This window comes from Budorcas taxicolor, chromosome 12 (assembly GCF_023091745.1).
Source record: "Budorcas taxicolor isolate Tak-1 chromosome 12, Takin1.1, whole genome shotgun sequence".
NCBI lineage: Eukaryota > Metazoa > Chordata > Mammalia > Artiodactyla > Bovidae > Budorcas > Budorcas taxicolor.
This window is the reverse complement of record NC_068921.1, coordinates 76,013,580-76,030,569: the sequence shown is the minus strand read 5'-3', so window position 1 is coordinate 76,030,569 and position 16,990 is coordinate 76,013,580. Positions and strand designations below refer to the sequence as shown.

General features: G+C 43.2%; 1 protein-coding gene across 6 annotated transcripts in view; it reads left to right on the top strand.

Annotated features, from left to right (window-relative positions):
* Positions 1-16,990, top strand: part of DOCK9 (dedicator of cytokinesis 9) — a 289,727-nt gene that overhangs the window by 174,947 nt on the left and 97,790 nt on the right. For all 6 annotated transcript variants that reach the window (XM_052650200.1, XM_052650198.1, XM_052650202.1 and 3 more), the window contains exons 10-15: positions 7,630-7,704; positions 9,010-9,150; positions 9,472-9,675; positions 10,073-10,195; positions 14,669-14,751; positions 15,683-15,805. In XM_052650200.1, coding sequence (XP_052506160.1) covers positions 7,630-7,704; positions 9,010-9,150; positions 9,472-9,675; positions 10,073-10,195; positions 14,669-14,751; positions 15,683-15,805 — 749 coding nt within the window. The remainder of the gene's footprint in view (positions 1-7,629; positions 7,705-9,009; positions 9,151-9,471; positions 9,676-10,072; positions 10,196-14,668; positions 14,752-15,682; positions 15,806-16,990) is intronic.

Genomic DNA, 16,990 nt, shown 5'->3' with positions numbered 1-16,990 from the left:
GTTTCTGGAGCGGGGATCATCGGTACCTGTTAAGAAAGGAGGAAGGTTGATTGATCATTGGTTATCCTGATTTTAGAAGGAATGGATTCCAGAGCTGCAGAATCTGAGACTGAATTGGGGGAGGTGGGGAGCAAGGCTGTAGTCCCACAGCTGTACGAGAAGGGAGAGTTTAGTCAAGGGGATGAGGAAGTTAAGGGGTCAGTAGTGGGAAACGGTCCATGGGGAGGTCAGGTCACCGTTGAGCTGGATTGCAGAGAAAGGACTAGAACAATGGGGGCAGGCCAAGGTGTAATTTAATGTCAGGCTCCTCAGCGCAGCCCCTCTTTCTGCTTCATTCATCCTGTTGCCTCAGCTTTTGTTTTCTGCTGTGATTGAGACATAACCAAACAGGATGTGAGCGACAGGAAGTTGTTTTAGTACAAAAATAGTTGATATTTCATTGTGGAATGTAATGCAGGGGCCCTTGACATACAGTAGGAGTGATGTGAACTCAGGTTTTGGGCATATTTTGTATATTCCTGGCCCTTTGGTTGCTGGTACATCTAGTACTGGACATCTTCATTGTTTTCTGATGGGGGAAACTGTGTATACGCGAAAACCTATTCTTTTCCTTTTGTTGTCTAACACAGAACCAAATATTTGTTTGTTTTAAATGTACCAGCATTTAAAGTATCAAGAGTACATAGTCTTATAAACATGTTTATTAAATATACAAACTGTAGTTAAAGTTAGTTGATTGGTTTCTCCTCTTCAGTGTCAAGGGGTAATACGGTAAACCTGATTACTATTTATTTGATAAATATTTTTTTTCTGGTTACATTTACCTTAGGTAACATTGGAATGAATATGCACACACATATATATATCATCTCCTGTGTAAAGATAGTATGAAGAAAACTCTCATTCTCCTTATATTTTCCTCCATAACTTTTCTATTTTTGTGTTCTTGCTGTACTCAAAAACAGCCGCTCAGTCTTAATTTGGTCTTCCCAAGTGGTTGGGAAAGAGAACCATTGTTTCATGCTAAACCAAAATTGCTCCCATCCTATTACTGTGTAACTTGTTTTTAGGGAATGAATTTACCTTCCTAGGTAAATTTTACACAGTTGAATGCAGACTAGAGTGTGGTGTTTCAGATTTTATAGTCTGACTGAGGTTCAGTAAGCATCAGGGTGCCAAGCTCACAAGTATTTGTTAGAAACCAAAGAATTTCAGACACCTTCTCTGAGTTTTTAAACCACGTTGTAATAAATGCTTCCTTCCCTGTATCCTAGTCCAGAAAACTATGTCATTGTGTTACGACACAAAGGAATTGGCTAGGGTTGTGTTTGTGAGGTCAGCTGGCATTCCATTTCTTGGGCTTCCTTATCTAGAATGTTTTATTGCAGCTTTGTGTCACAGAGGGTGCGATAGTAGTCCCAGGGAGTTAAATATCAGGGAAGTAGTAGAAACAAATCATGACACCTCTGTAAATTAAAAAGTATATATTCTGACTTCAAAGGATTTTGCAAAGTCTTCCTATTTCCAACTCATTGTGTTTGAATGAGCCAACAGTCAGAATATTTTTCTGATGACTCACCCTCAAAGTATGATGCTCTGGCCTCCTATTGTTTTACCTGCTCAGAGGTAAACTTAAGTTGTTCAGTTCAGTTCAGTTCAGTCATTCAGTCGTGTCCAACTCTGTGACCCTATGGACTGCAGCACACCAGGCCTAAACTCTGCAGTAGTTCTTCTCGGAACTCTTGAATGGATGGTTCATAACTGAAGAAAGGAAGAAACCATTGTCAGGGTGCATCATTAGTGATTAAACTTGGGCTTTACAGGAGTGGGTGGAATGGCTTTTGTTTTAGACAATTCATTCTCTTCTGTGATTTCTGAGAAGTGTCAGTTTTTACAGAGAATGGCTCTGTCGTTACTTTTCTTTCTCCATTTTCCTCTCAGTTTCCTGTACATGGAACCCAAAGTATCAGATGGACAGTGGGTAGGATGGCAGCAACTGGGTTTGGGGAGGAGCAATTGCATTATTCTTCCATCCACAGTATGGATGGACCTCAGGTTATTTTAAGAGCAGGGCTGGATTCTGTCACTTTGAGAAGTGCTGGACAGCATTGTCTGTGGGCTATTTTTTTACAGTTCTGTTTTGTGGGCTCTTAGATTGTGAAAGTACTTCGGTTCGGTTCGGGTCAGTCACTCAGTCGTGTCTGACTCTTTGCGACCCCATGAACCACAGGCACGCCAGGCCTCCCTGTCCATCACCAACTCCCGGAGTTCACCCAGACTCATGTCCATCGAGTTGGTGATGCCATCCAGCCATCTCATCCTCGGTCGTCCCCTTCTCCTCCTGCCCCCAATCCCTCCCAGCATCAATGAGTCAAGTCTTCGCATGAGGTGGCCAAAGTACTGGAGTTTCAGCTTTAGCATCAGTCCTTCCAAAGAAATCCCAGGGCTGATCTCCTTCAGAATGGACTGGTTGGATTTCCTTGCAGTCCAAGGGACTCTCAAGAGTCTTCTCCAACACCACAGTTCAAAAGCATCAATTCTTTGGCGCTCAGCCTTCTTCACAGTCCAACTCTCACATCCATACATGACTACTGGAAAAACCATAGCCTTGACTAGATGGACCTTAGTTGGCAAAGTAATGTCTCTGCTTTTGAATGTGCTATCTAGGTTGGTCATAACTTTTCTTCCAAGGAGTAAGTGTCTTTTAATTTCATGGCTGCAGTTACCATCTGCAGTGATTTTGGAGCCCAAAAAAATAAAGTCTGACACTGTTTCCACTGTTTCCTCATCTATTTCCCATGAAGTGATGGGACCGGATGCCATGATCTTCATTTTCTGAATGTTGAGCTTTAAGCCAACTTTTTCACTCTCCTCTTTCACTTTCATCAAAGTACTTACTACCAAAATTTATTTTATTTCATTGTCTTTACTAGAACTTAAGTGAAAATAACTCTGATGCTTGGAGGGCTTGGGGGCAGGAAGAGAAGGGGACGACAGAGGATGAGATGGCTGGATGGCATCACTGACTCGATGGACGTGAGTCTGAGTGAACTCCGGGAGTTGGTGATGGACAGGGAGACCTGGCGTGCTGCGATTCACGGGGTCGCAAAGAGTTGGACACGACTGAGTGACTGAACTGAACTGAAGTGAAAATAAATGTGTTTTCTATAATAAGTAAAAATATTCAAAGTCACATAAAGAAAAGTTCATCTTTTCCCTTCAGCCTCCATCCCCACATTCCTCAGAGCACCAATGTTATTAACCTGTTATAGTTTCTCCTTCATTAAACCAATTGCTCATGGAAACGTATATACACATCTGTAGTGGTTTCAGTTATTTGTTTTTTAATGTGCTCATGATATATACATTACTCTGAAACTTGCTCTACCACTTAAAAATATTTGTTTAAGGGTCTCTCTAGGGCCATACAGGGTCTAGTTCACTCATTTCCATCAGTTCAGTTCAGTCACACGGTCTTGTCCTATTCTTTGTGACCCCATGGACTGCAGCATGCCAGGCTTCCCTGTCCATCACCAGCTCCTGGAGTTTGCTCAAACTCAGGTGCATCAAGTTGGTGATGCCATCCAACCATCTCATCCTCTGTCATCCCGTTCTCTTCCTGCCTTCAATCTTTTGTCTTCAAACTCATTTCCATAGCTGCATAATATTCCAAATATGGATACTGCACACTTTATTTAGTCATCTCCCTATTCACGAGCATCTAGATAATTTTCTGTTTTTAGCCTACACAAGCACTGCACAATAAACATCGTAACATATATAAAACTTAAATACTCACACTCTTATTTCAGTACTAGGAATTCCCCAAGGTGGGATTTCTGGGTCACAGTTTATCATGTTTTTAGTGCTTTAAATATTACCAGGTTACTTCCCCAAAAGGTTGTAACAACTCATATTCCCGTTTCTCTGCATCCAGAGGAATAAGAAATGATGTTTCACTGCTCTAATTTCTATTTTACTGCTTAGCAGTGATATTTTTCATATTTTCATGTTTATTTGCCATTTGTTTTTTTTTGCTGCCTGACTTGCCTATTTATATTCTTTACCTATTTTATTTTTTCTGGTCTAATAATTAAAGAGTGTTGGTACTGAAACCAGACAACCTTGGTTAGAAGCCAGATTTCTATTTAGTGTTATGAGTTTGGAGCAAACTTTGGAGCAAAGTGTTCGCTCCAAACATGTCCCTCATGCCTCAGTGTTTTCTCCTAAACAAGGATAATAATAAGACTTGCCTCCTAAGGTTGTACCAAATTTAAATGGGCTTTTAGGGTAATATCTAGCATAGGCTGTTATGAATGAATACCCCCTTTTATCACTTTGATGCCTTCTTGTATTTTATTATTCCCTGGCTCTGGGGCAAAGCCACATTTTCTTACTGCCTAAGTTTTACTTGGTAATTGTTTCAAACACTGTTTATCAGACGTACCCTCTTTTTAAAGCACTCGAGGCCTTGGGAGGGCTGGGAGGAACTTTAAGAAGCTCAGCCTGCTTTTTATCTATCTCAGAGCAGAGCTGTCGATGTGTGTAAGGTAGAGTATACACTTTGAGGATATTTTTACATCTGACATTGTCCCTTCTTCCCCATTAAGTGGTTTTTCTGGTGAAGAATATATCTCTTGGATATTAGTGGCAACATTAGCATGCTTTGAATCTATTTTAGCTAGTTGATTTTTTTTTTTATTTGAATGTATCTGCATCCCCATTTGCCCTCCAGTAATATGGAGCTCTTAGCAGTCATTCCTGCTTTGTTCATTTCTCATCTCCTAGCATCTCCTAGTCTGCTTGAGTCAACAAACATCTTTCAGAAAGGCACCAGGGAATGCTTCTACATTAAGGACCCATTCCCTGGTGGCTCAATGATAAAGAGTCTGCCTGCCAATGCAGGAGACATAGGAGTCTCGGGTTCAACCCCTGGTTCAGGAAGATCCCCTGGAGTAGGAAATGGCAACCGATTCCACTATTTTTGCCTGGAAAATTCTATGGACAGAGGAGCCTGGTGGGCTGCAATCCATGGCATCGCACAGTCAGACATGACTGAGAGCACGCTCTCCTGCTACTATGCCAGCTGTGCTCCAGTGTCTGAGATTATAAAGTTTGCCCTTGTTCAAAGACTCCAGCAGAAATTCAGGAGAAGAATGTGTCACTGTGGGTGGTGACTCACAGCATGTAGTACTGATGTTTTTGTTAGGAAACCTCATGGACAAAGTAAAGCAAATTCTTCTTTGGGTTCAGTTAAGTATATTCTGTGTGCACATATTCTGGCCCTTTTGATGTGAAAAACTAGGAAAAATGATGGGCTTGACAGTTTTCAAACTTTGTCCACCTCCTCCCAGCCGCTCTGCCATGGGCAAAAGCATGAGCTGATCTGTAGGAAGGCCCCTGAGCCTCCAGAAGCCTTAAAGCTGCAGGGAGAGGATCAAGATCAACTTTGTCATGGAAGGAGACTGGAGCCAGCACCTTGCTGAACATGTTTACTGGGAAATGAAAACCGAGTCCAAGGGGGCTGAGTGGCTTGCTCAAGCTCACACAGCTAGTTCACAACTGAACTAGAACTAATACCCAGTTTCTTAGCTGATATTCTGGTGGTCATTTCATTCTGCTCGATGTAGACAGTTGTTTAAATACAGTCATGATAGAGTTTGGGTCATTGCATTACAGGTAGATTCTTTACTGTCTGAGCCACCAGGGAAGCCCTTGCATCATGGCTAAAAACATTTTAGAATAACTCCATGGCTGGGAAAATGAAGAAGATGCTTAATTTCCAATTGGCCATGATTAGAAATGTGATAATAGACCTCGGTAAGCTACCAGCAGAGAGGACTAGACACCCTCTCCAGTCGTTCTCACTGCTGATCATGTGCTGAGATATGACTCATGATCTTTGAGCACAGGAGCAGATGAGAGAGGGCGTTTTATTAAGAGCTCTGACTGCCAGGAAGAGCAGGGTATAGATTTAGAGGCATCAGGTGTGAGGCATAATGTGAATGGAGATGACTTCTGTCTTGTGACTCTCCTAGAAGCTTCCTCTTCTGCCTGTTCCCAGATCACACTGCTCCAGCCCCCATCGCTGCCACCGTGTGTCTTTTCTTCTGTCCATCCCTTCAGTGTTGGGACCTCTGGGTTTCCGTCCACAGACTTGCTTTCACACTTCCCCCAGGGACCCTCACCCACCCCCCCAAGACTTCTGTGCTGAGGTTCTCCTTGTCTGTAATTCCAGCCTTCCTCCCCACCCTGTGTTCGCATTGCGTCTTTCTGGCTGTCTACTGGATGTTACCAGTTAGAAATCCCACAGGCATGTCCAGAATCCAGTCTACCACCTTCTCAATAAACCTGCTCTTCCTCCCAGATTAATTGTCGGTCAGCAGGCCACCCAAGCCTAGGAAGGTGGGATTTGTTCTGGGCCTTGCTGTGAGGCTAGGAGCCTGTTGTCATAACCCGGGAGAGACCATGTGGATCTCCTGGTCTTTCCCTTTTTAATCCATTACTTCAGCCCTACCCGTGGGGCAGATCTATTGTAAAATGCAAAACGGGTTATTTTATTCCCTTGATGAAAACATGGCAGAATTTTTTGATTCTGGATTCTGGATTCTTAATGAAATCCCCAGGCCTCACTATACAAATCTGACTCATTTCTCTACATTTTTCATCATGTGCCATTCATTGTCATGAATGACTTGGTTGCTCAAGTGTGAACTTGTGCTTTTATACCTGTAGTCCCTCCTCTTAGAATGCCCTTCTCTTCTTTTGTGGCCAAATGTCCTTACCCTGCGAGATGGACTTTCCTCTGGGAGCTCTTTCTCGTGGCCACCCCCTGGTGCCAGTTGGCTCGCTGTATGCACGGTTTCCTTTGCCGTTTGTATTGCTGTTCATATTCTGTCTTCCCTGTTCCTTGGGGACAGGGACTGCACTTCACTCATATTTGTGTCCCTAGCCTGACATAGAATATGTGCTCATGAATATTTATTGAATGAATCAGCATTTCCCCCCTTGCCTGCCACCAAAACCAATGGCTGTCCCTCAAGATCCGCCATAGTTTTCTTTATTCCACCATCCAGAACATCTTCCTTCCCCGTCCTTTACTTGTAGCCTCAAGTCATAGGCTGAACTGTAAGTCCTTTCTACCATGTGGACTCTTTTCCGCTCTCATTATCTATCCTTTCTGTGCATCCTTTTCATTCGGTCTGAAATGCGCATGTTTTCCTCCTTTTTGCTGTCTAAATTCTACCTCTTCATTCAGAGCTTGTCACCTATTTCATTACTCTATGAAGCTTTTCTTGATGGTAATGCTTAATTATTCTCTTTTGCTTTATTTGCATTGGTTTTGACTCTCCAGTCAATTGTCAGCTTCACAAGGGCAGGGATCAAGTCTTAGCTTCTCTTTGCCCCCACCATAGATCTTACATTGTGTCTGTCCTTACCACACGGTACTTATCCACAGTAATAGTCTCCTTGTTTGTTGACGTGCAGGTGACCCACCAAGATAAAGGCAGAGTTGTCCGGCAGTCTGGCTCTTCAGGATGGGGTAGCTTTCAAACATACCTAGATACCTCTGTAAGAAAAGGATATTTTTTAATGTGTTTTTTATTTTTTGTTTTATCTTGTTATCAGAGTGCCAGAGAAGCAGAAATCAAACTGAAAAGTGAAAGCAGAGTTAAACTTTTTTACTTGGACCCAGATGCTCAGGTAAGAAGTATTTTAATATTTAGAATAGTTGAAGGAAAGAAAAGCTTTGATAGGTTATTTGCTTGCTAATTTGTTTGCTTATTTATATATTTTGGATGAAAAGCAATATGATAGTATAGAAAATGCAGAAGAAAGAAAACAAAAACCGGTAACTTCATTACCATTGCACAACCATTGTGAACATTTGATATTCCATAGGTTGTTGAAAATTGAAGGAGATTTATCCAAAGATGAACTAATCCACAAAAAACATACGTAATTTACCCTGTAAACCCACCACCAAGAAAATAGCATGCATCTCTACAGTTGCCCAGTAGACGGTACTTTCCTGACTGGCCCAAGCTCAGTTCCAAACCCAAGCCTTGCCATCCTTCAGTCCACATCTGTGTCCTGAGAAAACCCCAAACACGCGTGGCGAGGGCCTCCAGGGCTGCCCACAGACAGGGCTGCTGCTCAGAGGGGCCAGCTGTCCTGCTGCATCTCCTCCCGAAGTTTCCTCTTCTTCATTTGTTATCTTTTTTTTTTTTAACTAGAACTTCTTTTCCCCATTTAATAATAAGTATTTTCCTCTGTCTCTTCTCAGACTTCAAAACCATATAGTTTTTTGGACAGGTTTTTGTTTAGTGTGATGAAATATGCCCAATATAAAATTTACCACTTTAACCATTTTTAAACATACTATTCACTGGCATTAGGTAGAGTCACATTATTGCACAAGTATCAGCAGGATCTCTTTCCAGAACTTTTCCATCCTCCCAAACAGAATGGGCACTCTGTGCCCGTTAAACAACAACTCCCTGTATCTCCTTCCCCTCACCCTTAGTAACCTCTATTCTCCTTTCTGTCTTTAAGATTTTAACTGTTTAGGAAGCTCATATATGTGGAATCATATGATATTTTCCTTTTCATGTCTGGCTTGTTCCACTTAGTATAATGTCTTCAGGGCCCATCCTTGTTGTAACATATGTCAGAACTTCATTCCTTTTAATGGCTTAGTAGTATTTCATTGGATTTATAGTATATGCCACATTTTGATTATAGGTACTTCAGTTGATGAACACTTGAGTTATTCATAACAATAATTTTAAAGCTCTAAATAATCAGTCATTGAGTAGATATACCATCATTTATTTGACCATTATTATATCCTACATAAATGTATAAAATAGTAAACACAGTTTGCATAAATAAATATGTATAGCTTTTCCATATTTTAAGCAGTTTCCTTAAGATACATTTATTATGGGATTTTTTTTTTCTTAGTGGGAACGTAATACATTTATATATTTGCATTTTCTTTTAAAGAGGCTTGACTTCTCATCAGCTGAGCCAGAAGTGAAGCCATTTGAAGAGAAATTTGGAAAAAGAATTCTCGTCAAGTGCAATGACTTATCTTTCAATTTGCAATGCTGTGTTGCCGAAAATGAAGAAGGGCCCACTACAAACGTAATTTTCCTTTTGAAAAACTAAAATTAAAAAAAACCAAACCACATTCCGAGGTTTCAGGTGAGCCTGTTGCAGTGCAGTCATGCCACGCAGTCCTCGTTCCTGGTGTTGGAGAGCAGAGGGTGAGATCAGAGTGCAGAGGGTCATTTGGGCCACCAGACAGGACGTTCACGAGACAGGAGAAGAAGGGAGGCTGTTGCACTTTCGCAGTAACTTGTAGCAGCAATCATACACAGGTCTAGTTGTCTCTTTGATAGCAGCGTTCTCTTGTCCCAACAGTTTGAGCCCTGGTGGTGATCTGGATTGTTTTGTTTTGTCCAGGTCGAGCCTTTCTTTGTCACTCTGTCCCTGTTTGACGTAAAATACAACCGGAAGATTTCTGCCGACTTCCACGTGGACTTGAACCACTTCTCAGTGCGGCAGATGCTGGTCACCACGTCCCCATCTCTGAGGAACGGCGACCGGCAAAGCTCGCCTGCCCCGCTAGGCATCCTCCACGAGGCCTCCATGCAGTACCCGAAGCAGGTGGGGGCTTGCCCAGTGGTCACGCTGCTAAGGCTTACCTAGTACAAGCTGTGTAAATACATAAATGAAGCTTAAAATGTGCAGTTGGGGTAAATGAGACTCTTAATTAGATTGGTTGTGTATATCACGAGGCCGTCAAAGCAAGCTGAAAGAGAAATGGCTTTTGACTTCTCATTTCTTTTTTTCTAAACTTGCTGCTAGTTGCCTCCTCCGCCAAAGAGCCTTTCTGATCAAACGACGAACTGTTTGTTGATGAGTTAACCAGTTTGACGCTGGGTACTTCTGATTAGTTCTGCTGTTTCAGTGCTGTTTGCTGATTGAGAATCTTTAATGTTCGTGAGATTTGTTTAATGTGACTGTAAATTCTGCTCGCTAAAGAAGATGGTTTGTTCCCTAGGGGATATTTTCAGTCACATGTCCTCATCCTGATATATTCCTTGTGGCTAGAATTGAAAAAGTACTTCAGGGGAGCATCACCCACGGTGCTGAGCCATACATGAAGAGTTCCGACTCCTCCAAGGTATGGATGACTTTGGGATGATGAAAAGCCGTGGGGGAAAAAAATAGGAGTAGAAATGCTTAAAGAAATCACAGTTAAGCCATATTTATGTTCTAAAAGAGATAGACTGCTTTCACTGTTCTTTGTTCAGTCACTCAGTCGTGTCCAACTCTTTGCAGCCCCATGGACTGCAGCACGCCGAGTTTCCCTGTCCTTCAGCGTCTCCCAGAGTTTCCTCAAACTCATGTCCATTGAGCTGGTGATGCCATCCAACCATCTCATCCTCTGTCATCCCCTTCTCCTGGAGCCTTCAATCTTTTCCAGCATCACTGTCTTTTCTGATGAGTCTATTTTTTGCATCAGATGGCCAAAGTATTGGAGCTTCAGCTTCAGCATCAGTCTTTCCAATGAATATTCAGGGTTGATTTCCTTTAGGATTGACTGGTTTGATCTCCTTGCAGTCCAAGGGACTCCCAAGAGTCTTCAACACCCCAGTTTGAAAGCATCAATTCTTGGCGCTCAGCCTTTTTATGGTCCAGCTCTCACATTTGTACATGACTACGGGCAAAACCATAGCTTTGACTATACAGACCTCTGTTAGCAAAGTAATGCCTCTGCTCTTTAATATGCTTTCTATGTTTGTCTACTCTCATAGATTTACTCTTAAGAGTTAACTTTATGTGTCCAGATTTCAGTGAAACGTAATTCCATGTATAAACAAATACTTCATTTGACTAGACTATCATGGCAAAGGAATTACCAGCTTAATAGTAAACTTTCTTTCATTAAAAGGTACATATATTATATTTAAATGGAGTTCATTTCCACTTGCTGGCGTGTGTCCAAGGTCCTGGAATTGTAAATTTGGATCCATTTACTCTTACATGTGAGACCGGAGACTAGGAGGTGACCTGGCTGGGATGGTCTGGCCAGTAGTGCCCGCAGATCGAATCCACTTGTGTTTTGTCAGGTGGGGCAGGGCTCTGGTGGCAGAGGCAGTGTGACATGAGGCAGATGAGGGCGGGGAACTACACGTGTGGAGTATGTGCTGTGTGTTCATTACTTTGGTGTAGCGTTCAATACCTGGGGGTCCCTAAGAGTGGACATAAGTCACACTTCCAAAAACTTAGGTTTACAAAGGTTTAGTTGCCCGCTCAGCTTCCCACAGCCGGAGTTGCCAAAGGACAGGTGACTGTCACTTTCCAGCATATCGAGCTGCCTGGTTTGAGTCAGCCATTTGAGTGCTGCTCATGCCAGTTTTACAGTACTTCTCGTTTCTTAAACAATTTTTTTAAATAACTGGTCATCTGTGAGATGACCCTGATACATTGACAAAGACAGGTGAGCAGGATTTGGGATACCCTGGAGGCTCTCACTGAGGTCTCTCAGCTGATTCAGAGCTTCCTCTCTGTGGTCACCAGTCCATCACAGGCGTGTCCACGAAGATGCAGGATAATTGTTAAATGACAGGTCCTAGGAGTCAGAGACCTGGATGCTGAGTGCCCAGCCAGCCTGGACATGTCATGTGACCTCTCTGGGCCCCGGGTGTCACATGTATAGTTGAAAGATGGAGCTGCTACCTGTCCCTCCCTTCCCTCAGGAACAGTGCTAATATCAAATAGATACTGTACAAGTCAGTGCTGTGGAGACTGTAAATCAAGCCACTGACACATATAAGAGGACATCATCATCAAGTACTACAGTCCCCGTCAAGGAAGAGCCTATGTACCCAGGCACACAGCTTCAGACAGGATGCCCTTCTGGCTGATAAAAGCTGAGTCAAGTTTATCTGGAGAGAAGCTGTTTTATTTTTTAAATCAAGTCTGTAAAACCTGGGATGAGAAGCTCTTTTAGTCTCTTTGATGTTTTGATTAATAATCAGTGAATGCCCAAGATAAGATCTATTCCCCTGCTGTATGCGCAACACGTTTCCAAGGCTAGTATGCACCAGCTTGGCCGCTTCTTCCTGCCATGTGCATGGTTTGGAATTTGGCAGCCCATGCTGGTGCGAAAACCACGTATCCTCACAGGCGGGACGCTGTTCTTCCCAGTGTCCACTGAGCATCTGCTGAATTTACTCCTGCTTCATACTTACGGGATGTGAAGCTCAGCCATGTGTACGTGTTCCCATGCATTCACACCTCCAAAGCAGTCAATTCAAGCAGAGATTAAGACTCAGCCGTCTTATGTAAAAATAGAAGCTTCAGTAGAGATTTTACTGAGGGATGGTTTTTTCCTGTGTATCAAAATTGTCTCTTCATGGCCTCTCCTTTGGGGTTGGCCCGCCCTCATACCTCAAGGGTGTACTTTCCTTTGCTTGCCGAATAAAACTCTGAGCTGTAATCGAGCTGTAAAAAAAAAAAAAAATTGTCTCTTCATGTTTCCCAAGATGGCCTAGGGCATCGTTTGGAGGAAATCATTGCTTTGGAGGAAATTTTTGGGAGGAGTCTCTGTAGGTGTCCACCATGAACAGATTTTTTTAAAAAAGAAAAGTGGGGGAAAAAACCCAAAGGGCACACACTAGTTTTTCACTCTGGCTTTCACGTGCATTGTATTCCATGTGCATCCTCAGTAAATCTGAGAGTTCACTGCAGGCAAGAGTGAAACATATGCAAATATTGCATTTTAGTCCACAACACAGTCATTATTGTTAAAACCTAAAAGCAGTTGTTTCTACTTGAATATGTGTAAATAGAATGGCCACTCCAGGAAGGCTGACCATTCTACTCTATGATCTCCGAGTCTGCATGGACTTGCCCCGCTGGAAGGAGAAAGGGAGGGACTGGATCCTGAACCTGTTTCAGTGGAGAAATGTTTCCATTATCACTCCTGAAGGCCTCAGTTCCCCGACGTGGTTTCAGTACACTTGTCATAGTTAGTAGGCGGAAGGGATCCTGGCAAGTTGAGCCCCTGCTCTTCATTTTGCAGGTAGGGAAGCAGAGTCCAGAGAGGTTCAGTGGTCCAGACTCACACAGCTGGTTTCGGTTTGACTCAGAAGCAGACAGGATGGTGTTGTTCTCCTTCTGAGTCTTCTAGATGAGTGCTTCTCAGACCTGGTGCACCCAGATCACTGGAGTTCTGGTCAGATTTCAGGTTCTGACCCAGGAGGTCTGGAGTGGGGCCTGAGACCCAGCTTTCCTGACCAGCTCCCAGTGGAACTGATGCTGCAGCTCTGCAGAGTTCACACTGGTTCACTGGCAGTACAGCATGTTGTCCAACGTTGGTTTGATTCTGATTTACTTAAGTAATGTAAAAGATCTGTAGTCACGTACGGATGTGAGAGTTGGACCATAAAGAAGTCTGAGTGGTAAAGAGTTGATGCTTTTGAACTATGGTGCTAGGGAAGACTCTTGAGAGTCCTTTGGACTGCAAGGAGATCAAACCAGTCAATCCTAAAGAAAATCAACCCTAAATATTCATTGGAAGGACTGATACTGAAGCTTAAACTCCAGGAATTTGGCCACCTGATGCAAAGACCCGACTCATTGGAAAAGACCATGATGCTGGGAAAGATTGAGGGCAGAAGGAAAAGGGCATCAGAAGATGAGATGGCTGGATGGCATCATCAATTCAATGGACATGAACTTGGGCAAACTCCGGGAGATGAGGGACAAGGAAGCCTGGTGTTCTTCAGTCCATGGGGTCACAAAGAGTTGGACATGACTTGGCGACTGAACAATAGCTAAAGACCCTTCACACTCTACTCTGACTGAATCAGTCAAATTTTGTAGTGGTAACAGTGTAGTACCCCAGGACAAGCAAATTGGGGGATATTAGGTGCCATCTGCTTTAGCGGTAGGGGTATCATTGATAAAGAGACCTGCCATGCATGCATTTTAGACCAAAACTAAATCTGCTTCCCTCTGCACTTTAGAGTTAATCCACCCCCCACACAAACCAAAAGTGATCATGAGAAAGTGAAAGTAGCGGTAATTTATACCTAGAAACAAGAACGTGGTGTTTGAAAGCCCTGGCCTAACTTAAGTCAGTACCTGTCATGCCTTAATAACAAGCATATACTCCCCAAATCTGGGAAGTCTGCATAGGCCAGTGCATATTAGGAGCTGTGAAAGCTTATTGTTTTCATTAGTGTCCTCATTTGAACTCCAGTAATGGGATATATTGGGGCATGAATACCAAGTACTAGTAATTACTGATAAGTCAGGGACTTATACTATATAGCCCTTCGTCATAAAGAAATACGAAAGCCTGTGAAATGGCATGCCTGTTGCCTATGAAGTCCAAAGAAAAGACATACATTTTGGAGACAGTTTTTCATTTGGTATTCTTTGTAAATCACTGCTAGAGAATATGATGAACAGAGTCCTCTGTACTGAGAGTAAATCCAGCTGTGTTACATTTAGGTGTGCTTGTCCGTGCATCTGATACTACAGGAAGAGCTTGCTCAGTGACTGTGAGATAGTAACTTTGTAGTTCACAATTCTCCCTTCAGTGGGATACAGTAACTCATAGTTCTACTCTGATGTCTTTAAGGTTGCTCAGAAGGTTCTGAAGAATGCCAAGCAGGCATGCCAAAGGCTAGGGCAGTACAGAATGCCATTTGCTTGGGCAGCAAGGTAAGGGGAACATCTTTTTTTTTTTGAGTATCTTGATTGTTTTTGTACATGTCACTTTTTAAAGGAGTTGCTTTTTTTTTTTTTCCTAGGTTTTTTGTTTTAATTGGAGGATAATTGCTTTACAATGTTGTGGTGGTTTCTGCCATGATGTAACAACGTGAATCAGCTATATGTGTGCCTAGTTCCCCTCCCTCTTGAGCTCCCCACCCCCCAAGCCACCCCTCCAGGTCATCACAGAGCACCAGGCTGAGCTCCCTGGGCTGTGCAGGAGCTCCCCACTAGCTGTGTGTTTTACACAGGGTAGTGTATATATGTCAGTGATACCCTCTCAGTTCGTCCCACCCTCTCCTTCCCCTGCTGTGTCTAGGAGTCTGGAGGAGAACATCTTTTATACCTTTTATATAGATGCAGCTATATGGAGAGACAGACAGACAGACTGACCGACCCATTCTGTTTGTTGTCCAGAAGCAGAAGATTTAAATATGTAAAACTGAAAACCAAGCAAGCTGCATATCTGAAACATCATTTATTAGAGACCCAGAGAAAGGCAGTGCTGGCGGGAGAAGGGTGCTGTCAGCCCTGGCAGGATGGACAGGAGTGTGTGTGGCAGAGCTGGGGCTCCAGGTTCCAGCTGGGAGGGGGTGGCAGCCTGGTCAGTGAGGCCCACAGACCCTCTGTATTTTGAGTCGTAAGCATTTGGCTGTGTGTGTTATTTCCTAAGCGCCGGCCATTTGCTGGAAATATTTTCTATGTAAATTGAGTTAGCTGTGTTCATCCTCATAAATACCTTCCTTGTCTTTCGATAATGAGATTTCTGCTGGCCATAGCCAGTGGAATGACAATTAGTCTTCACTTAGAAACCAGAGTCCAGCTGTGGATTTATTTTGGTCACTTGGAAACTCAGCTTAGACATGTCGTTCTGCTATTTCAGGACGTTGTTTAAGGATGCATCTGGAAACCTTGACAAAAGCGCCAGGTTTTCTGCTCTCTACAAGCAAGACAGCAATAAGCTATCCAATGAAGACATGCTCAAGTTACTTGCAGACTTTCGGAAGTGAGTCTCAAGGCCTTGCCTGTTTCTTCTACACCGGAGAAACAGAAGTTACTGTATGAGATGGGGGTTGGCAGCCCTGTGTCAGAAGTCACTCCCTTGGCTGGTTAGCTTAAACCCAGTACCCCACCCAAAGTGACTGCGTTTGGGGGTGGTTTCGGCTCACAGTCTGGCTTCCTGGGTGGTGCTTGGAGGGTGGAGTTTGCAGGGCCATCAGTAAAAACGTGGAATGAGCAGAGAGCCTGAGGCCAAGCAGCTAAGATCACAGGCCTCCACTGGCCCTGAGCCCTGGGTGGTTCTCCCTGTGCAGCAGGCCTCCTGTAGGAAGGGTTTCCTGGGGAGAGTGTGGTCCAGAAGGCCAGCGAGAGACTCAGAAACCCGGAATAGGGACCCAGTGCTGTCAGGTGTGGAAGATGCATTGCCAAGAGGGAGGCTTCTGTCCTTTTTCACTAAGAATCTGAAGAAATGCCACTGTGTCTTTGAATGTTTGTCACACTTGAGTTAGCGAAGTAGAGAATTTTTTTTTCATTTTTTTTTAACCTTAATGTCGCTTTATTTTCTTTCCTCTTTTTTTTTTTTTAACAAAAAATAATCACATGTCAGTAGCTTGGACCCCAGCTTGGATCCAAAGCTGTTGTTCCTGCTCCCATGATTATCTCAAATGTCGTTTAGCAGTAGACGAGAAACATGTTCTGAAGCTGCCCTAATGTTTAGAAAATAGCTGTCAAAGCTCATGAGCCATGTTGCCCCTCCCCCTTGTGGTGATTATCAGAGGAGAGAGTCCAAGATTTAGTCAAAAAGTAATCCTGTCAGAGAGATGGTATTGCTGACGTGTGCTCTAAGAAGCATCCGTCTAAGAAGAGGGATGCGATATTTTATATTTGTTTGATTTGCTCATGATTGTGTCTCTTATTTCTGTGGGGAATCTGAAAGCAAAGTATAAAAATAGAACATTTTCTTTAAAATGCAGATCTTTTTTTAAATGCTACCATATTGGGTAGTTTAGGTGATAATGCTGTTAGTTTCTGCACGAGGTTTACAGATGTTGACAAAAGGCCGGTGGAAATGAGAGGAACCTTGAGAGAAAGTGATTCCGTTAGTTGGGGCTGGTGAGGGGCAAAGACAACGATGTTCATCATAGGCTGTAGTCATGTGGGAGCAAGAATTTGGAACCATTAGGGACATTCA